At 39.0% G+C, this 14,721-nt stretch overlaps 1 protein-coding gene across 3 annotated transcripts in view; it reads right to left on the bottom strand.

Moving 5' to 3' along the window:
* Nucleotides 1-14,721, bottom strand: part of GPM6A (glycoprotein M6A) — a 238,611-nt gene that overhangs the window by 34,468 nt on the left and 189,422 nt on the right. For all 3 annotated transcript variants that reach the window (XM_036996129.2, XM_017651847.3, XM_017651845.3), the window contains exon 2: nt 3,919-4,111. In XM_036996129.2, coding sequence (XP_036852024.1) covers nt 3,919-4,111 — 193 coding nt within the window. The remainder of the gene's footprint in view (nt 1-3,918; nt 4,112-14,721) is intronic.

Raw genomic sequence — 14,721 nt, 5'->3', positions numbered from 1 at the left:
GGGGACTTGATAATATGGGTGAATGTAGTAACCACATTGTTTTTTCATGTGAAACCTTCATAAGAGTGTATATCAATCATACCTTCATAAAAAAAAAGAAAGAAAGAAGCCAGGTGGAGAAAGACAAATGCCAAATGATTTCCCTCATTTGTGGAGTGTAACAATGAAGCAAAACTGAAGGAACAAAACAGCAGCAGACTCACAGACTCCAAGAAGGGACTAGTGGTTACCAAAGGGGAGGGTGTGAGAGGGCGGGTGGGGAGGGAGGGAGAAGGGGATTGAGGGGTATTATATTTAGTACACATGGTGTGGGGGGTCACAGGGAGGACAGTGTAGCCCAGAGAAGGCACATAGTGACTCTAGCATCTTACTACACGGACGGGCAGTGACTGCATTGGGGTATGGGTGGGGACTTGAAAATATGGGTAAATGTAGTAACCATATTGTTTTTTCATGTGAAACCTTCATAAGAGTGTATAACAATAATACCTTCATTAAAAAAAAGAAGACTTTGATCAAGAAAAAAAAAATAAGAAACTTACAGAGCACAATAATAACACCTTGCCAAGGGGCTGTCAGGTTAGAAGTCTGCATCACAAATGGGAAAATAGATCTCATCACACAGCAGAAAGTGGCAGAGCCGTGAGCCATTCCCAGGGCTGAGGAGGCTGGCGTGGTTATGCCACAGTAAAAGAAGTTGTAGTGAGACTGTAGGAATATATGTCCTGATGGGAGCAGCAGCCTGAGCTATGCACTCATTGTCACAACAGTTTGGAGCCGAAAAATGACCTTGGACTTGAAGGACTCAGCTGAAGTTAAGGGATGCAAAGCTTCTGGGAAACCAAGTAGTGAGGACAGATGCAGTGATACTTAAAAATATATCAAAGGCTCACAAATCTTTGAGAAATTCACTCTTTTCTCTCTCTGAGGGGGTCTCCACATCTGAAAAGGAGTATGACAAAATTATTTAATGGGTGACGTCGGCTGAAAATGTAGGAGCTACACTTCAGATCACCTTCCTTTGGTGAGGCCTGGTGGTAGTTAGAATTGCATGCCTAAAATACAGATTGCGTGAGAATGGAGATTATTTGCAAATTTATGTATGAGAAGTCGGTTTTGCTCGCTAGACAGATGGTTAGTGAAACGAACTGTCATAGTCCAGTGGACTTGCCCTTCACACATCTCCCTGCACACTGAGATACCAACCAGCCGAGATGTGCGTATGTGTTTAAGAGTAAGGTACCGTGGAGAAACTAAGACACAAAAGCTGAAATAAAGGAGTAAGCAACCCCTCAGGTCTCCAGGCCCCAGATGGAAGACCGGGGCCTCTGGCAATTGGCTTTATCTCGCAGCTCACACGTCCAGTAAAGGCTTCTTCCCCTTGTAGGCACTCAAGGTGGGATTGCCTAGACTGGTTGGGTCAAGCATGAGAACCGTGGAAGAATGAAACAGACCCTGTGACTTACTAATGCTGGCTGACAATCCTTCCTTCACAGTCTCTTACACCTTCTTTCCCACCTCACCTTAGCTGATTTCCAGCAAGATGGACGGATTATCTGCAAACACATCTCTCGCCTCCTCTGCTTTGTATTTCCTTATCTTGTGTCCTGTGTCCCCCTCGCCCTGATTCCTGGGACACTGCTGTAAGGCAGCCTCCAGGGATAACCTCTACCTCCTCTGGCCTGCATGCGACTCTTGAACGCATCGTTTGGCGGTCAGTATCCAGTGGTTTTTGGTACTTATTGTCCTTCTGTGTTTTCGTGAAGTGTTGCTGATGGGGAGAGAGTCTTAATTCATGTGGTAACCCCAGGGGGCCTAATGAAAGGAATTTTAGTTATTTAAAATATGAAAAGGAAGGTAATTTGAGCATTTGTTTTTATTCCAATCAAAATGGTATTCTTCCCATTCCAAAAATGCATTTTCGTTTCACATTTAATTCCAAAGCAAAAGGCCAAAGGAAAAGTACCAAATTATGCATATGATCTCTGATTTCTATTCTCACACTTACCACTCCTTCAGAGCTTTAGTAGAGCTCTGTGATATATCAAAGTTTGCTGTCTAAATGTCAAATACCTATCTTGACAATGGGTTTCTGATAGATAATCACCTCATGCCACTTACTAGGCTTATGATTTCTTATGAACTTTTATAACTAAAGTTAGCAATTTGGATGTAGCCTAAATATAGAGCATCTGTAGATTTTAAGGACATCTGTGGTAGCTTAAAATAATGCACAGTGAAAATATATTTTGTCCAGTGTAGGCTGAGATAAAACTAAAAAGAAAATGTCATTTTTATCACATTAAAATATATCACTGAAATGGTTTCCTTAAGGCTCTCTGCAAACCAGCTTGCAACCATCCAAAGCTTTTCAGACATTTAATTATTATTTCTAAATGATGGATATAGTTCATAGACTCTATGGATCGATTTATACCCAATTGCTAATTTAATGGAAATTGATAAACTGTCTGCTACTGGCTTAAAGAATTCAATTTAATGGATAATGCTAATTCTCCAGAACTAATTTGTGAAATAAATTTACATTGGAAAATCAAAGGGCACTGATGTAAGTCCTTCATTTTTTTTTAGGTCATGATTTTAAAAATTTGCAATTAATTCTTCATTTTCATTTGTCAGTGACATTGATGGAGCTCTAAATTGATATTTTAGAGTCAAGGATTACGTTTTTAAATAATTTCACTTCTTAATTAAGTAGCTAATCCACTCCCTTCTCCTAACACTGTGCGTGTGTGTGGAGGGGTCTGGGGCACCCATTCTCTACAGGTGCTTTGCTATACTTCTTATTTTATGACTACTCTTTCTCACATTTAAGTGCCAATATATTGTAGATAAACATATCTTTCAACTTTCTTTTTCCTGTACTTCCACAAAAGTAGAAGACTCTTGCTCTATTACTTGATAGAAATGTGCACCTTAATATCATTCATTTTTGTGGAAATCAGCACCTTGAATTAATTAAATTACAATTTGTGAACAATACTTTGCTCAAGACCTGAAGCTGAGAGATTAGTAAAAAATTTAGTAATACATTTATTTTCTGATATTGGAGTTGGAGAAAAGTTATCTTCTACCTAGAAAGTTGTCCTGATTGACCAAGTGTTGTCTTAGATTCAGGTCTTAGGTTATTATTATCCAGGCCAGTAAGAACTTCCCTGGATAAGTAAGAAATGTGATCAACCTTTCTGATGGAGTTCTAAAAAGTAAAAAGACAAGTCACCCTAACCAGCCATATAAGCACTAAGATTTGTAACTCAGAGAGCATCTATTTCAGGAGAGGTACATATAAATAAAGCCAGTTTGAATTTATTCAGTATAACAAAATAGAGCAACATGAAAAATGCTATGATCAAACAGTAGCAAGATGCATGAAATAAATGCCACAGGTTGTAGGGAGGTAGATGTTTCCGTGGCTAATGCACTACAAAGTTGACTATCAGCTGGGATTACAAAATAAAGTGAAATAAGTAAGTTATTTTCCTTTTCTGGGCATTGAATCACTGAATACATTATCTGAACTTGAAGTTTATCTGGAAATAAATTCAATCTTCAACTTTTGCTCTCTGTAATATTAAGCAATAAGGGACTTGACCAGCAAACTTTTTTTTTTACTTCCAGAGCTAGAGAAGCACATATTCCACTTAACAGTAACTGAATTATAGATAAAACCTAACAGTCACATTAAAGCACTAAGTTGGTCTGTCATCTTCTGCTGTATGTCCCGTATTCAAGGTGGAGGTCAGTGTTCTTTTCACTGATTGTATACACTGATTGTATACAGAATGTCACTCTTTATAGATGACATTGCCTCGCTTAACTCTAGACTCCTATTTATTCAACCCACAGCAATGTGAACACACACTCTCAAAATAAGTAAGCAGTACTGGGGTGCCTCACATGGTGAAGACGTCCAGCGTGTCTCCCGTGGCCCTGGCCATCTCGAAGTAGGTTTGCAGAATGTTGACAGTCCCAGAAAGCGCTTCATGGCCACAGCCGCAGAACAGGGCAACCCCGGCGTAGAGCAGGATTGTGGCAATCAGGGAGGCGTAGGGAATGCCCCCCAAGCATTTGATACAGCACTCAAAACACCCTGCGGAGCAGCAACAGAAACATGTCAGAAATCAATTCTTTTGTTAGCCTTATCAAACATTTTTTCCAAACTTCAGCATTACGGGAAAGTATATTTGCATGTATAGATGACAACAGGTCAACGATGTAAATCGAGTCCTCAGCTGCCCTGGAGAATATGAAAATCAGGTTTCTTAATTATAAATTCATTCTCCATAGATCAGAAAATACCTGCTTCCACTGGTGGCTTCTTCTTCTACCCCCAAAGCAACGAACTCCTTCCTTCCCAACCAGACTTGCTATAATGATTCATCTTTACCACACATGCAGGCGTATCATTCTACCTTGGCTTTACTGCTCTCGAATTTCACAGGCTTACGTTTTTATTACAATGACATTTATTCTTTTGAACTCCCTATTGCTGTACCTTTTAAAAAGTGAGTCAAACCTGTTAGTTGTGAGGCCAACTCAGTGAGCTCTGACCAGCAACTATGAAAAGTGGAGGAGAATAGACTGGACAATATCTGAGTGCATGAATTATTTTAGAATATTTTGAGTTCAGATATTTACATATGTTGTTTTGGTGGTGACGCGTAATGCAAAATCTATTTCTTGCTGTGCTGCACGGTAAAAAATAAAAATAATGAAGAAGACATGGTAGAAAAGGAACAGCAGAAGGGAGAGACCAGAGCAAGTAGAATCCTGACTCTGCCACTCTGTGCGTTTTTTGGTAAGTATACTTATTTCATCACTTGCATAACGTGACAGTAAGAATTCCCCTTGCATGGTTCTTGTGAACATCAATTGAGTTAATACATAAAACGGTGCATGACGTGGAGCAACCACCCAATAAACATGATGTCTACTGTTGTTAGATGTGTTTTAACTGTTATAAATATTAATGACTATTGTGATATGATTTTCAAAAGTTCTTGACCACAGGCATCTCTTTTGCTTTTTGAAATTTCATCGCTTTATCCTTTGATTGTCAAAAATTGGCTTTAAACATCTCATCGGAGATAACAGAAAACCACGGTTGTTAATATTTAAAATAGTATCAGAATTTTCTAGGTGGCTGCTAGATATCTTCTTCTAAGAGATTAACAAGAAATGCTTAAGTTTATAGGTATGGTTGGCAGTAAGAAATATTGGTGAGATACTCTGTGCCAGCCACTAATGAGTTAGGACATGTGGGTGAAGATGGTTCCTGAGGCCATCTCAGTCTCACCTCCCACCACCCCTGTCCCTCACTCCTACTTTTCTGCTTTTGGAAATTCTTGATCAAATCTCCTTTTGTAATGAGGAAGCTCCTCAAAAACTCTCCACAGCACTGACTGTTCCATTCTTCAGAAACAAATAAATGAGCTTAGAAAATGTACCGTTTCCTATGGTTAAGTCCCAGGAAGATGTGTGTGCGTTTACCTGGGATGCCCATAGGTTCATAGCAGCATATGATACACGTGATAATTGTCAAGTTCCTGTGTGAAGCAACTTTGTATTCAGAAGGTGGGCCAGTTTCCTCTTTTAATATTGACCCTTGAACTGCCCTTCTGAAGAGAATTATGGCTCATCTGCCCCAGAGGAGGTTAAAAAGAAAAAAGCAGTTTGGACAGCTCCTCAGTTCCATGGCTCATGCATGTACAGGCAAAATCATCTCCTGCGCATTCCTCCCGTGACACACACACACACACACACACACACACACACACACACACACACACACAGTGGGGAAGTAGATAAGGTTTGAACAGCTTGGCACTTCATCTGATAGGAAGAATTGTACTGGCAGATGGGTGAGACCAGTGTGTGTGGAATCTGAATGTCATTGAACACAGTTTTGAATGGAGAGTAACAGGGCAGCAAAAAATCTTCAGACTATTCTCCATCTTTCCATCTTATTATAAATATTGTAAATGTTTAACCTTATTATTATTTAAAAATAAAGAGGAGAATAAATGAAATTAGTACCAACCCAAAAAAGAGTTATCCATATCTTTGGCAAGTGCCCCCAACGGCCGCATGATTTCAAATCCCTTTCCTAGGTGACCTCTACCCCCTAATATTCTGCATGCACTTGATATAAGATCGAGGGATTTCTACACAAATATGGAGGTGTCAAGCCAGATTCACACAGTCAACAAAACCCTTCAGGAACAGAAGTTCAAACAGAAAGAGTCCAAGTGGCAAACTTATAAGGAGGAATTACCTTTGCTGGGTCCTCACCCTGAAGCCTATAGCAGCAAAAAGACAAATTCCACATAAGAATGGCCCGGGAGCAAATACAGTGGCAAACGCACAGATGATCACCAAACTGCCAGTGAGGACCTTTGATGAATTCTGCCACTGCTTCAGTCAGTTTCTACTTTGTGTTTTCTCAACTGTGGCTTAGGTGGACCAATGCTAGCCACCTACTAAGTGCAAGCAAGCCTAGTAACTGAGGCTCTGTATATGCAAGGTGGGGGGTGGTCTCAGTGTCAGTCCACAGCACTAGTTATGGCTTTTATTGAGTAGAGCCTTGTAAATTGAGAAAAACAGGAGATACATTTCAATACTGGGTAAGCCCACCTGACAACCTGAGTTAGTAGGCATTTCCAAATGAGCTGACCATCTCCATATCAAATGGAAATATTTCCTTTATTCCCTGCTTAGCTGCTGTCACTTAAATCCCTCAAATTATATTACCCCTATTGACAAATACAAAGTCCTTACTGCCTGGTCGAGCTGGAACCTTTCTATTTCAGTTCTGATCCTCCTTCTATCTAAAGACAAAAACTGTTCAGTATCTTATCCCGCACATTTTGCACTTGTGATGGGCTAGGTCCTAACTGCCCCCACTCTTCCGCAGGGCCTGAGTTGCCCATTAGATTTTAAAAGATGACTCTCAGAACTCCCATCTGGGGAGGTGGCGCATCGTTGCAGTATCTCTCCAGCTGCCAGAATCCCACATAGCTGCTGGCAGGGGAGCTTCTTTCCACCCACAGTGAGAAGCAGCCTTGGCAGAGCAGCCGAGTCACCATAGCAACCGTGCTCTGGGCCCAGGATGGGCTCCCAACAGCCAGCCTGCAGGGCTCAGGAGTCTGATGTCACCCCTCACCGCGTTGCCGCTGCACCTCGGATGGGAAACCACGCCATTCCACGAGTACCCGCGAAAGCACAGAGAGTGGAATGCTAGCACCAGGGAGGTCTGTGCTAACATTTTGTTCGATACTTTTTCATTTATCAATTCATTCCACAAATAGTTTTTGAAAACCTCTATAAAAACCTAAAAATTACATTACACAGGCAACATTTTCAATTCTCAGATAGGAGAATAGAGCCATTGCTCCTCGGAGACAGCTGATGGCTCCAATACTGATCATGGAATTTACACGCTGTAGACACTATCTACATACCCAAAGCAGCAGGTCTCCTGTCTAGTTCCTGGTTGTATTTTCTCAAATGACTTAACGCTATGCCTTTAGTCTTACAGGAAAAAAAAAAAAAATTTAAAGGAATTATAAGACTTTCTTTTCAACACACTCTGAAATTTTAGAATTTGTCCAGTGGGTGGCAGGGTTATAGAATGACTTCTAATATAAAAATTCAATGAAAATAGGAGCTCTTGAGATAGTGTTTTTTTAAAAATATGAGATACAGGATTAATTCACTTCCCATTAGACATGATGAAATAAGCACAAGTCCTTTGCTTGTGCTTGCTTCACAAAGCACATCCAAATAAAGGGAGAAGAACCTAAACCAGTAAGAAACAAAACAAGACAGGGTGGGGGGCAGACAACGGAGAAGACAGGCCAGCACAATGGTGGATTCTGGAAAGGAGGTGGATAGGTGAGACTGACAAGAGGCTGACAATTTATTCACTGACACATTTTTCCTAGCACCATTTTCCACTGAGTTGATGCTTTCCTGACGGAGCTACAAGGTCACCTTTGTCACTACGACATACCCAGGGAGGTATGGGACCGTTTGTGGTGTTTATCACTGCCTTACACTATGTCTTAGTTTGCGGTAGAGAAAATTCCCCCAAGCCATTCATCTCCCTTATGAGTATTATGGTATTCATGACCCTTTTCTATTACCAATACACATTTTAGCAACAGTTTGTCCAATTCCATGATTTAACTAGTTGGGATTATGATTGGTATTTTTATACTGATTTCATAGCCAGAAATTTACCCAAATTCTTTTCTTGACCTGAATTATTTTGCTCCTGTGATTGTGTTGATATGTTATCTGAAAATTTTAAACTTTCTTTTCATTGTTTGTACATTTTTATTGATTTTGTTGGGCAAAATACAGTGAGAAGAGTAGAAGTAATGATAAAAAGCACCCTTTCTTGTTTGTAACATTAAAGAAAACACTTGCCATGTTTATCTGTGAGTATGATATTTGCTGTTGGTTTACTGGTTAATAAGGGAAGTCTCTTTAATTTTGAGCTCCACACATGATTTTTTCCCATCTGTTGAAATAATTTTACGTTTCTTTCTTTTATCTGCCATTTCAAAAAATTTTCCTAATTTAAACTAAACTTGTATTTTGGAGAAAAATCCAACTGAGTCATACTGTGTTTTTTCATAAATTGCTGAACTTGTCATGCTAACATTTTGTTCAATTTTTGTCCTTTATCAGTTCGTTCCACAAATAGTTCTTGAGCCTCCACCAGGTGCCAGGCCCTATGCTAATTGCCAGAACTGTAGAAGTAAATAAAATACACAAAAATTGCTGCTGTCATACTGGAGGTGGGAGACAGCAACAGACAAGATACAGAAGTGATAAATGTGAACCCAGAGAAATGAGAGACAAAGCCAGCAGATGACGAAGGGTTAAAAAGGGTGCGCGCGCACACATTCCTGTATTCCCCCAGGATACACTTAAATACGTTGCATTCTTGAAATAAGAGTGATGCTCAAAATAGGTAACTGCAAAAAGAGTTAGAAGCTCTTATTAAATAAAAATGTAACAGCAAAAGTTTAAATTTTAATGGTAGAGCTAAAAGGCAAAGAAAAGGAAATCTGTGGCAAGGTAGAACAGCAAGACAAAGATGGAAACTGGAGAGAAATGATAAGCAACTTAGAAGATCAGATGACCAATATCCACATCAGGATATAATGAGGTCCAACAAGAAAAAGAGAGAAAATGAAGATTAGCAAATTATCAAATGTTATGAAACAGTTTTCTACAACTGAGGACATGAGTCTCCAGATGGGTAGGACTTTCCTTTGGGGACAGTTCCCTCTGTGCAGTCCTTACATCCTTACTGCTGCCCCATGACCGCTGCCAATACAGCACAGTACCTCTGAGAAGCCATATGCTGGGTTGTATGGCCACAGCTCTTCCTGTGGACAAGAGGTGTCGTAGACAAACCACCATCAGATAAGGGAAATGTGAAGATGTCAGCTAAAGTTAAATGACTTTTCACAGGACTGTTTCTGAACACTTCTAGCAATTCAATTAGATTCCTAAGTGTTTATGGAGATGCTAGTGGCATGAGGCCTGCCTGCCTTTCTCTTACCCTATCATCCAAGGAAATGTCCCTTGGCCATCCAGGGATCACCGCCACTAAATCAAGAGTTGGTGTCCTGAGTCTGTTTCACTCCTGCCTCCTTTCTATGCCTGCTGGCGGCATGGGCGCTGAATCACCGTATCAGTACTCAATGAACATGTGTTGAGCACCTACTAGTTTCATATAGTGAGTGTACAAAAATGGCAAGAAAATTTAGAATCCACCCTGTTTAAACCTACATACTAGTAAGAAGTACAATCAGAAATTTCTAGCATCTTTTCAGAAACCTTTCCAAAAATATCTATGGTTGTGATATCTTGAATGTTCAATTAGATAGAACAGCCAGGGACCGAACAGAGTGGTAGTGGGTTTAGAGTTCAAAATCATTAAAATAGTCGCAGAACAAATGTCCCTGGTGCCTAGTGTAACACACTGAAGGGTAAGCGACAATAGCTCGAAATTGTGCTTCTGGACAATGCTTTACACTGCAAAGTTTATAGCAAACAGACTTTCTAATAGTTAATCTTTTAATTAATGACATGATCATCTGTGTTTTTAAAGCACTCCTGGATATTGTTCAAATAATCCCCAAAGAGTATTAAAAATTTTATTAACATGTTATTTAAACACATTCCCGGGCTGAACAAAGTACAGAGTTAAGGTAAACATTTGAATAATTTGGAACAAAGTGGCATCTTCAAGATTACAAATTCAAATGTCATGTTTTAATGTTAAATAATTTAGTCATACCATACTGCTGCACTTAAACCAGTTCTTAATTTTAAAAAGAACAGCTCGAAAAAAGAAAAGAATATGCAGAGTTTGGGTATCTTCTTTATACCCCCTAATTTTGTGGCTGGGTACTAAAATCACCAGGGATTTTTTTCAAAAATAGAGATTTCAGGATCTCCCCTGAAAGCTTTGTCATTCTCAGTGCTTCAGCGGTTTCTGCTTCACAGACATTGCAGCATATGGAAACCACGAAGTGTTGTATAAGATCACATTAAATGCCTAACATGCTTTAAACAAGTTAATGAACTAGATATGCATATTACAGGATTCAGAAGGATTTACTCTAAGAATTTTGAACAATTATTAGAGTATACCATTTATAACTAACTGACACCAATAAGAACTTTTTGAACAGCTTCAATGCATCAGAAACAGCATCAAGATTTAAGTAATATATTGACTGGTGTGATCTCCACAGTGACCCTATGATGGAGGTATGATCACACACAGGCGATTTCTTAAATGATTATTGTGAATTGATACTGAAAAGTATGTGAAAGCAGATTGCGAATTTTCCAGGAGAATGACGACAATTTTCTTTCTAAAATGTTTTTATCATGGACATTTTTATAATATTAATATTTATGAATCAGATCTTTTTTTTAAAAATAATCACTAATTAGAGAACATTCTGTACTGGTCAACTTGACTTAGCAAGAATGTTTTGATTAATTAAACTTATTTCCCTAAGGCAGAAAAGTGCTTCAATAAAGATTCCAATCGTACTTTTCAGACTGTAATAAGTAAGCCCCCAGGGTGAGAGCGCAATCAGGTAGAGACACGTGTCTGATGAACAATCAGAAAAATCCCTGGAAAGAAAAAAGTGGAGCACCAGAACTGGGCTGAGCCCAGACACCCACGAGGATTTTGCAGAACACATCTTGCCTTTTCAGGTGCCATCTGGAGATCTTGATCAAAGCCTCAGCTTCCCCTATAGCGACAATTAACATCAATATTGGCATAGCTTGTTTCAAATTTGTTCAAGATGTTGTTTGCCTGTTTGTTTTTCTGGGTTATCTATTGCTGTCTAACAAGCCATTCCTAAAATGATGATATATTACAATATCTCACGTTCTCTTGGGTTTAAAGGACTCACACGGACAGTTGTCATGTGGGAGTGTTCAAGCAGTCACAGCCAAGTAAGTGGGGACAGAAGTGCCTGAATGTTTGTATGAGCCCATGTCCTGCGGGGCTTCTTCACCTGCACGTGTGGTGTCCCGGCCAGGCTTGGAACAGCCAAGCGCTGCCGAGGGACATCTCATTTCCGGCGGCCTCTCCAGGTGGCTGTGTAAGGAAGATGCCTCATAGCATGGCGGACATAAGGGATGGCTTCCACCAGAGCAAGAGCTCCAAAAGAAGGTTCCAGAGTTCTTTACGGCTGAGCCCAGAAATGACAGAGTATGGTTTTTGTCCATGCTACTGTCAAAGTAGTCATGGGCAGCCCTGATTCTTAGGGCTAGGAAATTACCTCCAACCCCAGATGGGAGGGTGGTGAAGAGTCCAGTTTAACACTGGGCTCTCCATCCCAGGGTTGCTTTGTTTTTCTCCATCACACTGGCCAACATTGGACATATTGTTCCCTATTCACTTTCTTTACTGACTGTCCTCACCAAAATGTAAAAACTATAAGGTCAAAAGTTTGTTTTTTGTTCATTTCATATGTCCAGTTCTTATTACAGTATCTGACACCTGGTAGAGGCTCAATTAGTATTTGCTGAATAAATGAATTAATTGGAAAATTTGTCCCAACCACCAAGTACAACAGGTCAAAAAGAGGTCATTAACTTCAAACCTTCCACCATGTCTACCCTGCAGACAAATGTCAGAATCATGAGAATTTCTCACTTTGAGACCAAGAAAGAGAAATGTGGGGAATGGATATTGGTTACAAACAATTTTCCTTTTTTTTGGTCCCATAGCTCTCAAAAATAAGTCATCTTATTTTTCCTTCTGAGTAACTGGTAAAGGGTGTTCATGCAGGTTTGCTGGGGAGATGATTCAAAAGTCTTCCTGTAATGGATTATCTTAATCATATAGAAGAAAAAACTGAGATTAGGACACCCATCATACAATATGACACAGCTAATTACTTGGCAATGTTTGGACCTTTACTGAATATATTCGTCTCTAAAATTCTGCTCTGATAATTACACCAGACTGACGATTGTCAGTATGACCCTCATCAAACAAAAGACAGCAGCAAAAAAGTCCAAAGACGATACTGGAACTTCAAAACCATTAAATTCCAAACAAAATGCTGATGACATTGAGAGTGAAAGTGAAAATCACTTCGCTCTTAAACAAACTAATTTAGGGAAAGAGGGTGGTATTTTTCTTAAAGTAATTGATTCATCACAAGTTATTTCCAGGTGTTCAATAAAGTCTTACATAATTTTGAAAATAATTTCCTAAGTATTGCTCTGAAATAATGTGGTGCCTGGCATACATTTTCTCTGAAATAGCTTCATCTCCCTAGATGGGTCTACTCTTTGCCTTATCTTATGTCGCTAATTCAGAACCTGGAGGAATTGTGTGAAAACACACATGACGTACGTCACTCTCCTGCCTAACATCCCTCCTCGGCGCCCCGCTATGCTCCTGACCGCCACACCCCCGCGCACCCCGTCCGCAGAGAAGGCTGTTGGCACTCTCTCCAGCGTCATTTCCCACCGCGCGCTGCCTGGCTCACTGTGCTCCGCCTTTCAATTAATTCCTGGAAGACAAGCCTCTGCGCGCCTGCTGTTCCCTCTGCCTTGACTCATCTTCTGATGCCCTTCCTGTGTTGAGCACCTGCCTCCTCCTCTCCTTGGACAGAATCTCTTTTATCCCTCATGAAAGAAGATCCTATTTTCAATATTGAAAAAAACCTAACGGAAATCATGTATTCATTGATGGTAGAATGCCCTTAATCATAATATACCTTTAAGCTCATCATTTACTAACAGACATTTCTTTCTTAATTGTGCATCTTTCTGCATCAGTGCCTGTCATTTGGTCTGTATTGATGAGACGACACAGGTTGCTAATACTTTGCCTTCACTGGAATTTTACAATATAGTACAATAGCCTGGGTATTAATTTTCATTTCCATATATGTATATCTAGTGAGTAATAAAATGTTAAAAATTAATCATTACTTAAGTCTCCTTAGATAGGCAACTTTTTCGAGAACACTAGAAAGCCGGGAGACCTGGTGACTAAAGGGACCCTCGAGGGAAAACGGGATATGCTGCTTTCAACGGCGATACTTCACACTTACATGAATTGTGCAGTTTAGCTTGTGTGTTTCATTCTGGGTTAAGACGGTGAACTGTGTATTAGGAAAAAAAATTTCTGAATGTCTTCTGCACATCATAAAGGAGCTGCAATAGTTGCCAAGAATTTTCAATGTAATAAGACATTCTGTGTTGTGAAATAAGCATTCTGTGTTATATAATGAGGCAATATGGCATTATGAGGTTACTTTTTAAATTTGAAACAGTATGTAACCCTTTGTAAAACTGCACCAATCAAGTCTAGCGGTTTGGATTACAGATCAAGTACCCTAATCTGCTGCTACATTTGAACTTCCAGACCAAGGCAATTTTAAGATGCTTCTTATCTTTATGATCACTGACAAAACTGTTTACCCACATTAACAACAGCAGAAACAGCACTAGTTTGTCTATGTCATTGTGCCAGATAAACTGTGGATTTAAAAAAAATAAAATCAGTGCTACATGTAATGTGATTATAATTAAATGGATTTATCAAGCTTTTAAAGGGAATATTTGAATTATTTATGAATACCTTCTAAAAAATTTAACTCATCAGTATGATCTTGATCTACCTTGTATTATATTGTTACTTTAACAACAAAAGAATAAATGAGTTTTTAAAACTATTTTGAAAAAAGAATTACATTTATACTATTAGAATTAAATAGATTAAAAATATGGTAAATGTTTAAACCATATGCCAATCAGAAAAAAAAAGGTAATGGTCACAGTTTTCTTTAAAACTCCAGTGAAAAAAGGCAAAGATGGGAATCATCTATTAGCACATTCAAAGCACATGATCAAATGATAGCATATTATTAGAACTGAAGCATATTTAAAATGTAATTGAGGAATTTGAAGATAGTCTTGAAAATAAAAATGTAACTTTAAAAGCTAATGATTTAAATAACTACAAAATAATTCCTAATTATGAACTGAAGTTGTGAAAGAAAAGTTAGAGTCTAAAAAAATACAAATTCTCTTTTAAAAGATAGCCTGAGTTACTTCATTGAACGTTCACAAACACTGTTGTATTATTCTAAACATAATGATAGATTTTTAATGTAACTTGGTATTTTAGAA

This window comes from Manis javanica, chromosome 12 (genome assembly GCF_040802235.1).
Source record: "Manis javanica isolate MJ-LG chromosome 12, MJ_LKY, whole genome shotgun sequence".
In the NCBI taxonomy this organism is placed as follows: domain Eukaryota; kingdom Metazoa; phylum Chordata; class Mammalia; order Pholidota; family Manidae; genus Manis; species Manis javanica.
Note: the sequence above shows the minus strand (reverse complement) of the source record. Positions and strands in the feature narration are given on the sequence as shown.